Source organism: Mesocricetus auratus, unplaced genomic scaffold (assembly GCF_017639785.1).
Source record: "Mesocricetus auratus isolate SY011 unplaced genomic scaffold, BCM_Maur_2.0 Super-Scaffold_6723, whole genome shotgun sequence".
NCBI lineage: Eukaryota > Metazoa > Chordata > Mammalia > Rodentia > Cricetidae > Mesocricetus > Mesocricetus auratus.
Window position 1 is genome coordinate 2,247,289 of NW_024429183.1, and position 18,902 is coordinate 2,266,190.

The following is an 18,902-nucleotide window of genomic DNA, read 5'->3' on the forward strand; positions in this document are numbered from 1 at the left end:
ACAGCCTCCAAAACAATACAGAGAAACCCTATCTCGAAAAACAAAAAACAAAAAAGGACTTGAAGGAATTTATGTTTACAAAGTGTGCTGTCTGTGGCAACTTTATACCTTCAGACAAAGCACCACTGAGGCTTATTTATGACTTTGTTACGTAATATTATCATGATGAAGAGCAGCTTAAAGACTGAACCTTGAGCCAGGCAATGATGTATACCTTTAACCCCAGCATTGGAGGCATAGACAGGCGAATGAATCTCTGTGAGTTCGGCCAGCCTTGATCTACAGAGTGAGTTCTAGGTCAGGATCCAAAGCTACAGAGAGCCCTGTCTCAAAAATAAACAAATGATAAGACTGACCCTCAAAAGTCCTGGATTTTCCTTGTTTGGTTTTTTGTTTTCTGAGCCAGGGTTTCTCTGTGTAGCCATGGCTGTCCTGGAACTCTCATTGTAGACCAGACTGGCCTCAAACTCAGGGAGATCTGCCTGACTCTGTTGAGTGCTGGGATTAAAGACGTGCCACCGCACCCAGCTCGTTCTTGGGATTTTAATAAAAAGGAAACTCAAAATATGAGCATGAATTTTAACAAGACAGGAATAGAAGATAAAAGCTATCTCATGAGACCATAACTATGTGTTTCCTCTTCTGAGATGCACTGGGATTGCAGTGTGGCAGGGATAAGAAGCCTTAGTGCTTGGGACATTCCTGGTTCTGCAGACAGACAGCAAAGTTCAGAGTTTTACAATGAGTGCCCAGATCACACAGTTTTATTTTACTGTATTTTTTGGTTTTTAATTTATCATTGTCATTGTTACTAGTTTGCAGTGCTGGAAACCAATCCTCGGGCCTTGCATATGTTGTGTATTAGGTCCGTACTGTCCCTATTTCTTTTTGTTTTGTTTTGTTTTTCGAGACAGGATTTCTCTGTGGCTTTGGAGGCTGTCTTGGAACTAGCTCTTGTAGACCATGCTGGTCTTGAACTCACAGAGATCCGCCTGTCTCTGCCTCCCAATGCTGGGACTAAAGGTGTGCTCCACCATCACCTGGCCTGTCCCCATTTCTAAGCAGGCTGCTCACACTCTTCCTCAGCAGTTCTCCTTTGAACCCCAGGACATAAAAAACTATCCAAGTGACTGCTTCCTCAGTTTCCCTAAAGAAAATGAGGCTGGGGGACTCTTGCAGCTATGTGTATATACACTGACTCTTGAGAGTTAGTGCTGAACTTTCAGATGTCTCTTGGTAACAGTGTTTACACCTCTGGGAGTGGCAGATGCTGTGGATGAGGGTACTTACAGTGTTGGCATGGTTCTCCATGTGCCCTGTATAGAGGTGCCACATGTATTACAACTTAGGTGTTGTGTGCCTTGTGCCCCCATGTAGGACCTTGGGTTTTTTTCATATATTTTGAGAAGGGGAAGGATAGTCTTTGAATGCTCTGTTTGGTTTCCCCCTGGATGCCCTTTTTCTTCCTGAAAGCTGGTTGATTGTGTGCAGCTCTGCGGGTGTGGACTCTACCCGTTTTCATTAGCCTGAAGATGTTCTTTCTGATCATGGAATGCTTGGCTGGGTTGGTTTTGCTATTTAGCTTTGCCAGAGGTGTTCTGTCTGCCTGCCTCCTTTAATGAGAGTCTTCCTGCAGTGTGTGATTGGCTGTCTTTATGTCAGTGCCATTTTTCTCTGGTTGTTTTACAGTTTTCTTTGGTTGGGATTCATCTGACTGCAGTGTCCCTATATGTGGTTTTTCTTATAGCTCCTTTACTTCTTGTACCAAGTCTAGAGGGTTTCCAGCTGTTATGAACTCACTCCTCCTCCTTTCCAGCTGGCACTCCAGGGGCTGTGTGCACTATGCCCTCACCATGTCAGATCATGTAAGCCATGGATACCATTTTCACCTTCATTCCCTCCTCTTTAGGCAGGATACTTTTCTTTGCTCTATAGATTTGTCTGTCCCCTCTTGTTATTCCCAGCCTATTGTCCACTGGATGTTCTTTCTTTCTTCTTTTTTTAAAAGATTATTTGCTTACTATTTATATAGTCTTCTGTCTACATGTATGCCTGTAGATCAGAAGAGGGCACAAGATCTTATTACAGATGGTTGTGAGCCACCATGCAGTTGCTAGGGATTGAACTTGGGACACCCCTCCCCCGCCACTAGATGTATTTGCATCAAATAATGTGTTTCTCTTTTTTTGTGGTTGTTTTTGCTTTGCTTTTTGAGGTGGAATCTCCCATAGCCCAGGCTGGCTTCAAACTGAACTCCATAGCTGATGATGGCACTGGACTTGTAATGTCCCTGTCCCTACCTCCCTAATGCTGGGATTAAGGTTTGTCTACCACACCCAGCAGATTGATGGTTTTGGTACTGATGGTAATTAGGGGTGCAGAGATGGTTTGTTTTCTCCACTGAGTGCAGAATTAAAAGGTAGAAAAGAAAGTTTGCAAAGGCAAATTCTACTAACAGTGACAGTAAGATAAAAAGCAGATATGAGGGCTGGAACCCAGGAGTCCCAGCAGATCCACTGTACGATACCAGGGAGCTTGGATCCTCTCTTAGTGCTTTTGGTCTCATTAATAAAATAATTTAAGAAAGGACACGAATGGAAGCTTGAAGACAATTTACTAAAACCTGAAAGGAAAACCCAAGACAGGCAAGCTACAAATCTCACAGCTGCTTGGAGGACAATAGAGTTGATAAGCTAGCGTGGAGCACAACCACATAGCAGCAGGAAAAGAACACAAAAGCTTCAAACGTTAGTTAGGAAGTTTAAGCACATAGTTAGATCCTGGCCATCTGAAAGAAAAAGAATTGCACCTTTCTAAGTCAGGACCCAGAAAGGTGAGCAGACCCAGGCAAACACACCCCATGGTGGCTTATGGGGACTACTCTAAGAAGTGGGAATTCTGGGAAGGAAAAATATCTTACAGTGAACCTTACATTTTTAGAGATGTTCCCAAGCTTTCTTTTTTCTTTTTCTTTTCCCTTTTGTTGCTGTTCGTTTTCTTGTTTTGCTTTTCAAGACAAGATTTCTCAGCCAGTCGGTGGTGGCGCACACCTTTGATCCCAGCACTCAGGAGGCAGAGGCAGGCGGATCTCTGTGAGTTCAAGGCCAGCTTGGTCCACAGAGTGAGTTCCAGGACAGGCTCCAAAGCTACACAGAGAAACCCTGTCTCAAAAAAAACAAATAAAAAAAAAAAAGACAGAGATCAGCCTGCTGAGTGCTGGGATTAAAGGTGTATGCAGCACTACCTCCTGGCTGGTGTCAGTCCTTCTTACTTTTTTATGAGTGTTTGCTGGCATGAATATATATGTGGCATGTGCTGTCTGGTGTCCACAGAAATTATAAGATGGCATCAGATCCCCCTGGAACTGGACCATTGCGAGCTATCATATGGGTGCTGGGAACTGAACCCAGGTTTTCTGAAAGAAAAGCAAGTGTTTATCACTGCTTGAGCCATCTCTTCAGCCCCCCACCACCACCACCACATTTCTGTTGCTGAAGTAAAACACAATGACCGAGGCAACTCATAGAAGGAAGAGTTTATTTTGACATAAGGTTCCAGAGAGTTAGAGTTCATAATGTTATGTTAGCAGCAGTATACAGGCATGGTGGATGGAGCAGCATGCTGAAAGCTCACATTTTTGATCCACAAGCACAAAGCAGAGACATAAAACTGGAAATGGCATAAGTCTCTTAAAGTATCACGCCTTTAATTCCAGCACTTGGGAGGCAGAGACAGGTGGGTCATTATGAATCGGAGGCCAGCCAAGACCACAAAGAGAAACCCTGTCTTGAAACTACCACCACCAAAACAAAACAGCAACAACACCAAAAAATTTAAAGCCCACCTCTAATGACATACTTCCTCCAACAAAGCCACACATTCTAAACCTCCCCAAGTAATGCCAAATACCCCAGACAATGGAGGATGTTCTCATTCAAACCACCACTTAGAACCAGAATTTGACTTTCAGAACCTATATGTTGGCTCAAAACCAACTGTAACTAGTCCTGGGAGGTTCTGTGCCTTCTTCTGACTGCCACAGGTACCAGGCACACATGTGGTATACATACATATGTACAGGCAAAACAATCATACACATAAAATAAAAAAATCTGAAAAAAATTTCAAGAACGAGGAAGTGTCAGGCATCTTGTTTTTTACAGGATGGTTCTAGCCCTGTGAACCTGGCAGACCTGGACCTGTGGGACTCAGTTTCTCTTTGTTTCTGCATCTTCATCAATTATTCTGGGCTCTTTCGCCTCCATTCCTGCCCCTCTGGTTTTGTCCTCTAGGCACTGGCCATTGTCTTAGCTCACAGCTCGGCAGCATCCCATGTCCCAGTGCTGTATGCATTGGTCTCCTGTGCTGGATTAGGGTTTCTTTTTTTTTTTTTTTTTCTTTGAGACAGAATTTCTCTGTGTAGCTTTGGAGCCTATCCTGGCACTAGCTCTGTAGCCCAGGCTAGCCTCAAACTCACAGTGATCTTCCTGCCTCTGCCTCCCAAGTGCTGGGATTAAAGGCATGGGACCAACGCCCAGCTAGATTAGGGTTTCTTTGTCGAGGTGAGTACATGAGGTTTACAGGGACCCAGTAACTGCCAATGCTATGAGCAGCAAGCCTCATACCACCAGCAGGCCATCTGAACAGAGCTGTGAGCTCACCATTGAAAGTATAGGAGAACTCAGAATTCCTTCACATACCATCATGGTTGTGGCCTATGTTCCTCTATCTTTTCCCTGGCCCTGGTCTTGTCTCATCTGACATTACTCTCATGATGCTTGAGAACAACAGCATCCTGCCCCTGGAACCTGACATGCATCAACTGTGGCTAGTCCACACTAGTACTGAGTACAATCCAAGCAGCACGATGCCAGCCCTTCACATGATTCTCTTGGTTACTTGCTGTCAGCTTCATTTATGCAGATTACACAGTTTAGTGCAGAACTGTGAGAATACACACACTGCTAGAGTTCCCACGTATGGTGCAGTGTATCCCAGTAATTGCAGGAGATAGATACCCTTGGTCAGAAGTTGGTCAAGGATCCAATAGGGATGGATGACATCTCATTGATGATACCTCAGATGCTGGCAGCTTTGTGAGCTACCTCTTTGCTGTTGCTGGAATCGCTCTGCATTTGAATCTGTGGAGTCCTTCCTGCCTTATCCTATAAATGAAAAATAATACTTTTTTGATATTGTTTCTAAAATTTTAAAGTAAAAAATGATGATACAATCCAAAATTCTCTTATTTCAGAACATGACAATAGGTTGCTTTAACATAGATTCAAGATCAGAATATCCTACCCTCTAAATTTAGATTAAGTGTTGACTCCAGGGGTTTGGTCAATACTAACAAAACCTTTTTTCACTTGACACACTCAGAATTTGTGTGTGTGCATTGTGCACGTGTGCTGTGAGGGTGTGTACATGCAGGTCTCCATCAGTATCAGTTCCTGCCTGGGCAGAGCTACAGAAAACAGCCCTCGTTTTGTTTTAAATAAGACTAATGTTGTTCTCAGAACTGGACTTTTTTTCCCTCAAAATTAAAACTTTTCTTTTGAATTTAATGAAGTATTGCTAGTGGAAGCCAGTTTGGCATGGTGAGAGATGTCAGACTTTTGAAAGGTGTGCAGCCTGATTTAAAACAAAACCCTGAACCCTTTTAAAGAACAATAAAACATATTTTACATGCAAAAAAAAAAAAAAGAAGTTGGTCAAGGATCAAGACACTATACAGAGCAGAGGGGTGTGTACATCTGTATCCCCTGTTTCAGCTTCGGGTGCCAGCACACCAGTCAGCTCACTCCCACCCTGACTCAGTGGCTGATGACTCAAGGGTCCATATTCATCTTGACTGACTGACTTTGGACTTGAGATGCTGCATTTTCTCTGTGTAAGTTTTGCCCCCAAAGTGTTAAAACATTCTGTGGGGTGAAAGCCAATCTGTGCATTATGCAGGAGACAAAAATGGCTTCCTTGATTGAAATTGTAATTCCTGAGGATATTTACATAGCCCGATTGCTGAGCAGCATCAGTAAGTATGAATAACCCTTGGTAACGCTTTCCTGTGACTGTCATTATTTAATTAGGCTTATTTTGAAGCTGAGCATCAAAACGGGCTACACTTGAGCTAGAGAGATGGCTCAGAGTACGGCTGCTCCTCCAGAGGACCTGGGTCTGAGTCCCAGCACCCACATGGCAGCTCACAGGTGTCTGTAACTCCAGGTCCAGGAACAAAACACTAATGCACTTGAATTTAAAAAAAAAAAAGACTTCACAAACCACTGTCTCAGAAGCCTCCTGACATATTGAGACTAGTTTTGATCATGGGCAGCATGTATTTCTGGGTTGGTGTGGTCCCTGGGCCTGCACCCAGCACCTGTCTTGATATTAAGATATTAAGAATCCTTTGAGGAACTGCTATGTGATGCCCTGTTAAAGCCTACCTCCTGCTGGGCTTTGGTGGTGCCCGCCTTTAATCCCAGCACTCAGTAGGCAGAGGCAGGTGGAATTCTGAGTTCCAGGCCAGGCTGGTCTACAGAGCGAGTTCCAGGACAGCCTCCAAAACAATACAGAGAAACCCTGTCTTGAAACCAGGACAGCCTCCAAAACAATACAGAGAAACCCTGTCCTGAAACACAAGCCTACCTCCATCCATTCTTGGGGCAACAGTGGCCATCAGAGAGAATGAAGCAATAAGGAAAAGGCAGTGAAACAGTCATAGCCAGGAAAAGTCAGTTCACCATCTTGGTACTCGTGCATATAGAGTAAAAATAAAAACTAAAGGGAATAAATTTCTCCAGGGTAGCCAGGCCTACATAGACAGTGTACCAAAATAAGTAAATATAAATATAGAAATCCTAAAAAAAAAAAAATGAAAGTTTGAGAAAGGTGTTCCCTGTTGCTGATGGTGCTTCCAAGGTACCAGCTGCCCTACACTGTAGCCCTGGGTGTTTTTCAGACCAGTGGGCAGAATTCTGGCAAGGTTCTGCCCTGAAGGCAGCTACAAAGCTGCAGCACCCATTGTGTTTGAATGCCTCTTGACTCTCCTCTCCAAAGGAAGGGGTTGGCAGCACCCATATGTTGCTGCTCTAGCCAGCTGCAGGTATAAGGTGCCATTGGTGTGAGAGTCATAATTTCCAGTTCCTGAAAACCCAGCAGTTGCCTGGAAGTTGAGATTTTCCCAATGCGTGATGTGCTCAGAGAAGATGCCTGGCCTCTGGCATCCCATACACCCTTCAACTCTGTTTAGTTGTGTGAGTTTTGGATGTGCTTTGCTAACAAGCCAATGCAGTTCCTGTAATCATGTGACTCCAAGTTGGAGAGTATACTGAAACATGGTGTTTTAAAACATATCTATTACATTTATTTATTTATATACTTAGTGTGTGTACTGTGATGTGGCACATCCATGGAAGTCAGAGGATTTGCACAAGTTGGTTCTCTCCTTTATCACTTGGGTCCTGAGGATTGAATCAGGCCATTGACCTGATTCAGACTTAACCCTTACCTGTTAAGCCACTGCCCTGCCCTGGCATCAGAGTTCTGGAAGAAGAGCCTACAATCCATTGGGTACTGAGGCTGGCAGCAGTGAGGCAGTGAGATTTGTACTTAGGTTTAAAACATATTTCATGGGCAGTGGGCTGGCTGTGAGTACTTGGCCTGGCTCCAAAATGCTTTTATGTGCAAACAGCTAAACGATATTAATCTACTTTGCCTGTTTTCCTGTCCAGCTGAGTCACTTCCCTTTGTCCAAATGGGTTTTTCCTTTCTCATATTCTGATGCTCTTTGGTCTGGGAACACTTGTTCAGATTGATTCTCTGGGCAGGGTGGGCTCTGGTCCTATAGTTTGTTGCTTAGAGAAAGAGGGTGGTCTAGAATGGTGTCACTGAGTGAAGTGAGTCTGTGCAGAGGGTTGCTTCCTGCTGGCCTCTAGCTGGAGAGACAAGGGTGCCACAGTGGCCATCAAGATGATGGCATATCTTGTGGTGGACTCCTGATCTGCCTCCATTTCTCCTGCAACTGGCACGTTCTGGGACTAAGTGCTCTGCTGTGGTGTGGTACAGCGTCCACACTGGGGTTCTAATGTAGTGTCTTTCTCTGCTCTTGAGCCCAGCTTTACTGTAGTGTGTGGAGAGCAGCTGTCAGTGGTACTAGAGCAAATTGTATAGCCATTTGCCAAGAAAGCTATGGAGGTTTGGTCTGTATGCTAGTCAGTTCAGACAGCACTAACAAAAGACACTTGAATACTGGAAATGTCCATTCTTCACCATCCAGAGTAGTGGCCCCACACATGTGTCTGTTCAATACCTAGACCAGAGTTAGTCCATTTTAATATATTTAAGTGAATACCTCAGTTAGTGACTCCAGCATGGAGCATCACAGGTATAGGAACCTCCCAGTGCAGCCTCACAAAGCAGGTTGCCATTGCTGAGGTTTTTTTTCTCCTCTAGATCTTTTGTCTATAAAACTTCTGGGTTGTCCCTCGACATCTCAAAGGATTGGCGTTCTGGAAGGCTCTGGCTTTGCTGACCAGAAGAGTGTACCTGCAGGGAATGTAAAGCCTAGTGAGTATGTCACCATCCATCATTAGGGTTCAGAGTGTGTAGAAAGCTCTGCAGGATATGGAGGTGGCTTCCTGGACTCTTGGAAGCTCAGCCAATCTAACAGTTCTGCTCAGCTGTGGTCTTCCCCATTTGCTTAATGCAGTGGGTTATGTGACTCTCATGCCTGTGGAAAATGACTGCCTGGAAGAAGCAGCTGAGTCCCTGGATGGGGTCAGTCAGCAGCACTGTCATCTGGGGGAGGATGTGTGTGCCCAGATAGAGAGCTTGATTGTGAGCACATGTTTGAACTTGCCTAGGAACAGTATTATAGTTTAATGGTGTCATTTCATTTCTGAAGAGAAAGATTTGGAACAGGAAGTAGAGTGAGGCTTCAGAGCTCTATGGTAACAGCAAGTCTCCTTTAGCATGGTCAGTCCCCAACCTGATAATCATGTCATACTGTCTGGGAACCACTCTGATTCCTCCCAGACCTTGCCATTCAGAGCTTCCATTTTTGCCTTAGTGGTAAAGCTGAGCAGTGGTGTACAGGTCTGCAGAAAGACCCTCAAAGAATGTGCCAGGCTCCTCCTCATGCAAACCATTCACCATGGGAGACATGATCATGAGTTTCGTAGGAATTAGATCCAGTTTTTTACTGTCTTGAAGGACAGTACAAGGGCTCACAAATGTGCTGTCCCATTCAAGATTCCTACATTCCCTTTCTTGGGATTTGGTTGATATTAGTCTTCCAAAATGCCAATACCAGCTGAGGCTGGTGCAGGTGATACTCAGGTATTGGTTCTGGCAGTCTTGTATGGAATAACTACTTGTCACATGCCCAGTAATTATTTGTATCTCAAAGTCTTCCTGCTTTCTTAAAATTTTGTTTGTTTTTACAGTGAGTGTTGAAAAAATAGACCTGAAGGGATTATCACACACGAAAAATGACAGAAGTGTTGAGTGTTCCTTTGAGGTAAGATGCTGTTTTTTCCCTAGCCTTGGAAGTATTGAGGGGTACGTTTGTCACAAGTAGCCACTTTATGTACAGGATTGAAAGCTGTGCTTCTTGCAGAGCAATGGTGCTGAGTAAGATGGGCCTGGAGCCTGGCAAGGGCAGGTGTCTTTGGGGTGGGCTAGGGTGTTGGGGGATGGCCACCTTCTCAGGGAAAAGCTAAGTTCTAATGAACATCAATTCAGTGCTTGTCACTTGTAACTAAGACTGGAGGGACATGGTTGCATTCACCCTGGTTCTGGAGAGAGTGAAATCCAGGTTATGGCACTGGGCACTGTAGGGCAGTAAGTACCCCTAGATGAGACACACATACATGCTGACTACTTGACCATGGCCACTTGGTCTATGCAGGGGAATGTGCTCCAAACCGATACACCATGAAGAAAGGGCTGTCTTGTGTGAGAGAGGCCTGTCATTACAAAGGCTTAGACAATCCAAAAGTTCCCTTTATTCCCCACTATGGTGTTCAGGGAGGCAGTCCTAGTCCTCCATTAGAACTCAGTTTGACTGACACCAGCTTTTACTGTGTGCATGTCCTCAGGATATAGTCTTTCAGCTTGTGGTCAAGATGGCAGCTAGGACTCTAGTGCTCACTTGCTGGTGGGCAAAATGCAAACCAGAGAGGAGGAACATGCCAGGAGCAGCTGGAAGAGCATCCGCTTGTATTCAGTTGACAAACATTCAGTTTCTTGGTCTCACTTGTCTGCAAAGGAAACTGGGAAATGTATTTGCTGGCTTGTATCAAAGTTCTGTTACCCATCTGGTATGGCAGGTTAGGTATTTCTCAGATTCTGTCTTCAGGCATGCACAGAGCACAAGAATCTGCCCTGGCAGTACTGGGAAGCACACTCAGAAGTGACTTAGTGCTGCATGTGAGCCAGATTTGTTTTTCAGGAGGTGCTGTGTGATGAGAATCCTTTGTACTGCAGGTGGGGTTTTTTCTTGAACACAAGAAGAACTCTGAGTATATGTTCTGGAGGTTGTTGACTGGTGGGTATCACTGGACCCACCAAGCCCCAGTGCTCAATGTAGTGTGGGCAGCAAGTTCTACAGGACCCTGGACATGGTTCAGTAGCCATCTACACACCTGGAAGCACGGATGTCTCATGGTATTTGAGGCTGTGTTCACAAGTCACTCCTTTCTGTCTTTTTCTAGTATATCTGAGAAGGAAGTTTTCAGCCCAGTAGGGACTGTGTGTAGGGAATGTACTCCCAAGATGTTGGGAGCCAGCTTTGCTTCTGCCAGTCTGCCACGGTGAACTTGGATCCCTCTAGTCCTCAGTGAGAATAGGGGCTTTGGTGACATGGTCCCCAGAACTGCCTACAGCTTTTCCACATAGAGGTGGGTGTTGGTATTACTACTGCCTGACCTCTTGTGGAAGGAGGAACTCTAACCAGAGAGGGTTGGAGTAGTTGTTACTGTGTGCTGAGGACAAAGCACCAGAGGTCCCAGAGGTGCAATGTGACTGTGGTGGAGTAGACTTGCTTGGTGCTTTTCCAGTGACTCACCAGTGCCTCGTGACCACAGGAATACTTTCTGCTGAACTGGTAGACTTCATAGGGGACAAAGGCTCAAGAAAGACAGGCTGCCTTGGAACAGACACCCACCCTAGACTTCCCTCACAGGTGTTAAGTCAGAAATGATCAGAGACCTGGCTGGGAGTCAGAAGCTATAAAGCTTCCAGAAGAAAACAGAGAAAGAGCCAGATGGTGGTGGCACACACCTTTAATCGAGACTAGCCTGAAGAGAATGGGTGGACTAGCCATAAGGCAGGAAGGGGCATGAAGAGTTGCTACCCAAAGTCTTCAAAGAACTATCCTATCAGAGCTTAGTACTAAGAACATGCTATACTGCCAGCTGGACAATGGTGATGTATGCCTTTAATTCCAGCCCTTGGGAGACAGAGGCAGGTGGATCGCTCTGAGTTTGAGGCCAGCCTGGTCTACAGAGCGAGTAAACAAACATAAAATGAGGGAAAGAAAGAGAGAAAGGAAAAAGGAGAAAAATAAATGAACAAAAGATTTGAACAGAGTACCAAGAAAGACTGGCTGGTAGTGAGCATATGTGGAAAGGTGTGCCAGCAGCCTCATAGCTGGGACATAGTGTTAAAGCACTATGGAAGAGGTCTTGCCTATGGGAAAGACTGACATGAAGAATGCTGGCCACACTTGATTTGTTAAGATGGAGTTCTGTGTGCTTCTGCTATTGGGAGTGGGGAATGGCTTATGCACACTAGGCAAGTGACAACTTTCAAAAAACAAGGGACTCCTCAGTACAGCCTTTAAAATCCACATCTGCTATAGACCCTCATTTACCTGTGTGCTGCACAGTTTGATTTGTGAGAGTGCACAACTTTATTAGTGATAGATATCTCTGAATGCAAGGTGAATGGTGTGAGTTCCACCCTAGGAACCTGCATCTCCAGGACTGTACTGTCCACGGGTGGAGGACTGTTCAAAAGCGGGACACAGAAGAGGCACAGTGACTCAGACTCTACTCCAAACAGGTGTATACTGTGCAAGCCAGTTACATACAATTCTATAAGATGCAAACTACTCCATGGTGAGGGAGCATGCCAGAAAGCTTCTGTGTACAGGATGAAAGTCAGCCAAGGGCCTAGGGGTGCTGTGATCAGTTGTCTGAGTGGGATATGATTTCAACATTTGATCACACACTTGTGTGTAGCTCACCATCAACTACAATCAAAAGTGAACTTTTTTTCTTACTTCTTGATAGGGCCTAACGTTTTTCTGTGCACTCCAGGCTGACTTTGAGCGTGCTGTTCTCTTGCTTCAGCTGCCCAAGTATGGCTTGCTATACTTGGTATCAAAATCTTAAAATTTCGTTTGAGAAACAATGTACACCACATGACTAGTGAAGTAGAATGGAAAATAGTGAGAATAGTAAGTAAAAGTAAGTAATAACTGCTTCACTGTGACTTGAGCACTGGACATCTTGTAGTGGGGTGTCCACATTTGAAGTGTCTGTTGAACTCTGTATGCTTAGGGAGAAGCCCAGAGCTTCCTGCCCTTAGCTATCTTTTGTGGTTCTCCAGAGCTCTGTTTTATGGCTATCAGTGTATCATAGTTAGGATTTCTATTGCTGCAATAAACACCATCACCAAAGCAACTTTGGGAGGAAAAGGTTGTTAAGAGAAGCTTTTTCCTTTTGCTAGCCGCTTTGGTTTATCCCCCGCCAGTCGCCTGGGCTCTGCCGCGCCAGCCTGGTTCTAGAGCCGCATCAGTCCCAAATAAACACACAGAAGGCTATATTCATTATGAAGCTGTTGGCCTTGCTTGTCTCTTACTGGCTAGCTCTGCTTTAAGTAATTACCCCATAATTGTTAATCTAAGTATGTTTCTTACCGGAGAATAGTTCCGGACTTCCTACCCCATGCGGTTACATCTCGAACTCCTGGTGTTACTCCTACCCAGAGTCCTCCTGGACTCCTAGCCCCACCTATCTAGATTCCTATTGGCCAGACAGTGCTTTATTAGCATAAGACTTCCCCAACAAAGGTTTATTTCAGCTCACAGTTTCTAGGTCATACTCTGAGGGAAGTCAGGACAGGAACTCAAGACAGGTACCTAGAGGCAGGAACTGAAGCAGAGGCTGTGGAAGAATGTTGCTTACTTGCTGCTCCCCATGGGTTGCTCAGTTTGCTTTCTTATACAACCCAGGACCATCTGCCCAGGGGTGACACCATCCACACTAGACTGGGCTCTCCCACATAAGTCACCAACAAGAATATGCACTACAGACTTGCCTACAGGCCAGTCTGCTGGAGTCATTTTCTCAGTTGAGGTTCGTTCTTTCCAAAGTTACTCTAGCTTGTGTCGAGTTGACAAAAATCTTAACAAGAACAGTGTTTCCCAGCACTTAGTTACTGGATGGGCGTGATCAAGAAGCACCTGCTACAGACAGGTGTGAGCTCTTTTCCATAGAGATGTAGTTTCCTTTTTGCTGCAACTGTACTTACTGTCCCGAGAAGGTCCAGCCAGAGTCTCAGGAAGCAAATAGGGGGAGTGTATCTGAAGAAAGTGAAATAACTGTGGCTCTTCAGAAGTGTGGGTTGTTTCCTACACCTGATGGTGTGTGCAGTGACTGAGGATTTCACTTGTTACAAGACACTACTAGTACAGAATACCTCTCAAAAGCCATTGCATTTATTGGTTGGTTGTTATCTTGTCTTTAGAAGTTTCTTTTATTTGAGATACTCTTTACCAGCCAGGCAAGGTGGTGCTGCCTGCATATGACTGTAAGGTACCTGGACAACACAGGCTAACCAATACTGAGCCTCATGCCTTTTTGTCTCACTCAGGTCTGTTCTCTCAGAATTGTGGGTTTTGTTTTGTTTGTTTTTAAGACAAGGTCTCATTATGTAGCCTAGGCTGGCCTGGAATTCTACATCCTGTCTCAGCATGGTGTTATAGGAATTGTGAAGAGTTTTGGAGTTATAAGTATGAACCACTATCCTTACTGAGTCATCCTTAAGAGTGTGGCAGGGTCTTAAGGACTAGCTGGGCAATATCATTTTGATGCCTGCTGTTGATGCCTTATCTATTGTCCCAAGTCCTGCTTTCCCCCCATCCCCATAGTTGATAATGGGCTGGCCATGATTTCTTGCGCTCTCTCTCTCTCTCTCTCTCTCTCTCTCTCTCTCTCTCTCTCTCTCTCTCTCTCTCTCTCTCTCTCTCTCTCTCTCTCTCTCTCTCTCTCTCTCTCCCCCTGTCTGCCTGTCTGTCTGTCTGTCTTTCTTTTGAGGCATATCTGTCTCTTTATGTAGTCTAGAACTCTCTGTGTACACCAGGCTGGTCTTGAACAGAGATCCTCCTGCCTCTGCCTCCTGAGTGCTGGGATTTAAGGAGTATGCCATCATGCCTGGCCTAGCCATGACTTTCCTAAGGAATGGGGGAGCTTGCTTACCTGGTTTCACTCTGGTTGGTCCTCTGGCAGCCTAGGTGCCTCCAGCCAAGAGTTTTATACTTCTAGAAGAGTCTTGGTGTCACCCGCCTCATCCATCTTATGGGATGGATGTCTCTTTTTGGCTTGTCTGTTTTCTAGTTTGGAGGTTTTTGGGCTTTGGGCTTTTTTTCAGATCCTCCCCTGGGACCTGTGCTAGGCCATTGCTTGCCACCATTGCCTCAGCCAAGCTCTTGGCATCAAATCCCCTGAGAATGTGTATTGCAGCCTTCATCCTCCATGCTGTTTTTTCCTTAAGATGGCTGGGATCTTGGGAAGAGTTTGGGATCTTACAAGATACCTTGCAGGCTGGGTGGAACTATCTGCCCAGTACCTGGCTGGTACAGAATGAAGCACATGCCATTTTTGGTGGCTCTAGGCAGAGGTTCTCCATGTGAGTAGGAAATCAGGCTGCATGTGGAGCTGACCTTAGCCTGTATGTTTGTCTCTTTCTTGTGTGATGAAAGATTCAAGTCAGCCCCAGTATGGCTCTCCAGCTCTTGGAGGAAGTAATTGATGCTGTGTGCCTAAACTTTCCTGCAATGCCTGCTGATGGGGTAGAAAGGAATGGGTTCCTGGAGATGGATGGCAGATGCAGTTCTGATTGGGTGCTTTACATCTCCATGCGTCTGTGGCGGCCTGTCTTCCTCCAGCGCCTTGTGTTGAGTGGGTGGAGACTGAGTATGAGGCCAGTGCAGCCTTGGACCCTGGCCAAGGCTAAGCAACTTGGAAGTGAACCAGATCCCTGGGATCACTTTGTGAATCTCCCACTCTATGTTCTTGGTGGAAACGAGGACCCCAGGAACATACACAAGGCAAGCCATGCCATGGCAGGGGTTGGACTACTGCTTTCAGTTTGGCTGTGGACTTTGTGCTTTCCTTGGGTCAGTCTTGGGAGGAAAGACTCCTTCTAGAAACAGATTGCCTGTCTCTACTCAAGGCTCTGGGTGACTCAAGTTTTCATCTTAATCTGGGATTTCAGGGCTGCTGTGGCCCAAATTTAGGAACCCCAGCTTTGTGAGATTATTGGAAGCCAAGAAGCACTGAGGCATCTCTCTCCCAAGTGCACACAAGTTGAGATGGAAGCCTCACTCCTAGCAGCAGGTAGCTCAGAGACTGTAATGGCCTCACCTGCAAACTCATGGGGCCTTCTCTCCATTTGCTTTGGCTTTGTGAGAGCTGTCACTCACAGTGCTGACGCTGAAACATACAGATCCATGTGGACATCACAGATGAGAGGAACATAACTGAGCCCTCCCAGGTCATGGGTGTCTCAGTTATGCAGAGAAGGGATTAGAGGCTTGTCATGTTGAGCTCTTGCTTCTACACCAGGGTAAATGTGATGTGTCCCTTTTGGGCAGTAACTTCTGGATTTTAGGCAAAATGTGTGTGTTTTGTATCCTAGTTAGCCTACTCCTCATGCCTCCTGTCCTTGCCTTTCTAAGTGGGTTCATGTTCTTTGCACAGACTCCCCCACAAAAAAAATCCACACATATACACCTGCAGAAGTAGTTGCATTCAGGCTGCATAGCACTGTTGTGAGCAATAGCCTTGTTGCAGTCAAGAAGGAATGACAAGAGCTCAGCCAGTGCTAGCTTAATGAAGTCAGAAGGTCATGCTGGCCCCAGTGCCATGGGTTAAAGCAAGTGCCAAGCCCACAGGCATGTGAAACCTCTGCCACTAAGCTCTGTTCACCTCTCAGACTCTTCTGATCTGATGCAGCCTTCCTGTGGAGGACCTCTCCTGTTCCACATTTGTCATCTGCCTGAAGGCCCAGGCTATGTCTGGGCTCAAGTTTTCACATAGCCACAGCACCTGTGTGGCACAGATACCTGCTTCCAGGTGAAGAGGCTGGTTTCTGGTGATTGGATGCTTTGTCCAGCATCACATGTGCCATAAAGAGAAGGAAGCATGCCTGGTGTACATAGGAGCTTAGATGGCAGGTGATATCCTAGGAGTGGCCCTAACCTCTCTTTAGTGAGTTGGTAGTATATGAATGGACTTGGGCTATGTAACTATTGTCTTCACAGCAAGTCAGGAGCATGAGTATCCTATTCACTAGCTGTGAGCCCTGGACAGTCGGAATCTGAATATGTGCTATCTGTTTTTAAGGTCTTATGGTCTGATTCTTCAGTAACGTCGGTAACCAAGTCTTCCTCAGAAGTGACTGAATTTATTTCAAAGGTAAGGTGATCGAGGGCTCTTCAAGCAGTGAAAAGTACATGGTGCAGTGATATCAGTGGCTTCTATCCTTTACCTAGTCATGACAGTGAGCAGAGAGGTTCTGGGATCAAAAGCATGAGCCACCACACGTACTTTTTCTCTTGACAAAATTGACAGTAGTCTCCCTGTCCCTATATTTTCTCGTGTCTTTGAAATTTTTATTGAATATTAGGCATTTTGTTTGAAAGGCTGTAGAATCTGAGGAAAGAGTAGCCATGCCTATAGTGGGTACTCATTTCCTGCCAGGCCAGTCGTGAGGTCCTTGGGTCAGTGTAGGCAGGAGTGGCTGGCTCTAATGTGATCGTAACATCTCTGATGGGCTGCTGCTTTCTGGGTCTTGAGCTGCCAGAGCCTTGCTTAACACTCAGCTTTCAGCTGTCCCAATACACCAGAGGGATTCTTTCTGTTTGTGTCCTCTCTCGAGGATAGGCTGCCAATGCCCATTACCTAGAGCTAGACTTACAGAAGAGCAAGAGGGGGATTCTCCACCTTCTTGTCCTGGTCATGGTCTTAGACACAGGGCTGTTGTACCTGGGTTTTGGAGGCTAGAGTTCATCAGAACTCAGCCCTTTCCAAGTAGAGGACCTCTGCTTGTATGTTCAGTAGGGTCCTGCACCCAAGGGGTCTCATGTCCTTGCTTCATGGCTAGAAGATGTTTGCTTTTTTTCTTCCACTCGGAGCACTGCTTGCCTAAGACACTGGGGTGTTTTTATACACTGGGCCAGGTATATGTCATGCTCCTGTTTATCCCCTAAAGGCTAAGGACCTGGAAGTTCCGAAGGTACTTGTGCCACTCTTGGCTCACCACCTCTGTATAGTGGTCATGTGTGTCCCAGGGGAACATATCCATCTTATCCCGTATGTGCTGACCATGGTGTGGCATTTCTTTGCAGGCCTGGTCCCTGTTTGGATTCTGGTCAGGAACTGGCCCTGTGGCTCAAACTAGGTTAGACTCAGGGCTGGTTAGGATGAGGGGACTGTGGAACTTCACCTGCCTGTGGTAGGGTATCTGACATGTGTATAGAATCAAAGCATCTGGAAAGGTCCAAACTGTCCTACCACAGATGTTCCAGAGGCCCCTTACCAAGCCTCTTGTAGCAAGGTGGAGTGCTGGTGTGCTGTGGAGACAGACCTTCTGCCTTGTGTTTTCTTTCAGTTATCCCAGCTCTGCCCTGAAGAGAACTTGGACAAACTCATTCCTTGCTTGACTGGCCCAGATTCCTTCTATGTGGAGCGCAACCATGTGGATTTAGAAGCAGGTCTGAGGTAAGTAAGGTTCTTGATGAGGTGGCTGTGTTGCTCTGATGTGGCTCTTTCCTTTATCTCCAGGATTATGTGTTGTAAGGATTTGAAGGTATGGACAACCTTAGGGTGAGTTGAGTATGAGATGAAGGAATCAAAAGCTTGTGCTTTGTGGGGTTTTGCTGTCCTTGTGAGATGACAGAAGCAGTCAGCTGTGTTGTGGGATTAAAAGATGAAACTATCTGGATGGTGGTGGCGCATACTTCAGTCCCAGAACTCAGGAGGCAGAGGCAGGTGGATTTCTGTGAGATCTGGGCCAATTTGGTCTACAAAGTGAGTTCCGGGACAGCTAAGACTATACAGAGAACCCTGTCTGAGGGAAAAGACAAATCTGAAGCTTATCAGAATGAAAGTATGTTCTCTGAATCTTCAGCCATGTCCCACACATGGAACATGCCATGCTGAGACTCACTAGTTCTGTTCCATTGTTTTGAGACTGAGGCTGACCTTGAATTTGTAATCTTCCTGCCTCCACCTCCCAAGGGCTGGGATCAAAGGTGTGCCTCACCACACACAGTTGATGTGCTACTAGTTATGGAGCTCACATGTTGGGTAAACACTCTATCTACCACCTGAGTCACAGCTATGGCCTCTTGTTGGTTCTCTAGTGTGTACGAGGCCATGGTCCTCTCTGGGCTCTGGGACCAATGTCTTCACATTGTGACTTGGTTCCAGCAGACTCAGGAGCACTAGGGTTCCAGTGTTCCTGTCACAGACTCTTGTAGAGCTTGGCTCATTCACTGTAAGAGACAAGAGAAGGGACTTGAAGGAAACTATACAAATTGAATAAAAGCAAGATGGGTATCAGGCTATGGGACGAGTTTATTTTTTATCTAATATCATTCTCTTGGTTGT

At 45.7% G+C, this 18,902-nt stretch overlaps 1 protein-coding gene across 5 annotated transcripts in view; it reads left to right on the forward strand.

Moving 5' to 3' along the window:
- Positions 1-18,902, forward strand: part of Zcchc14 (zinc finger CCHC-type containing 14) — a 58,402-nt gene that overhangs the window by 28,872 nt on the left and 10,628 nt on the right. For 4 of the 5 annotated variants that reach the window (XR_005873176.1, XM_013115667.3, XM_013115668.3 and 1 more), the window contains exons 3-6: positions 8,455-8,568; positions 9,447-9,520; positions 16,635-16,706; positions 17,902-18,011. Coding sequence is in view for 4 of the 5 variants with exons in the window: in XM_013115667.3 (XP_012971121.1) it covers positions 8,455-8,568; positions 9,447-9,520; positions 16,635-16,706; positions 17,902-18,011 (370 nt within the window). In the remaining variant the exon portion in view is untranslated. The remainder of the gene's footprint in view (positions 1-8,454; positions 8,569-9,446; positions 9,521-16,634; positions 16,707-17,901; positions 18,012-18,902) is intronic. The other variant, XM_005073110.4, reaches the window with a different exon arrangement.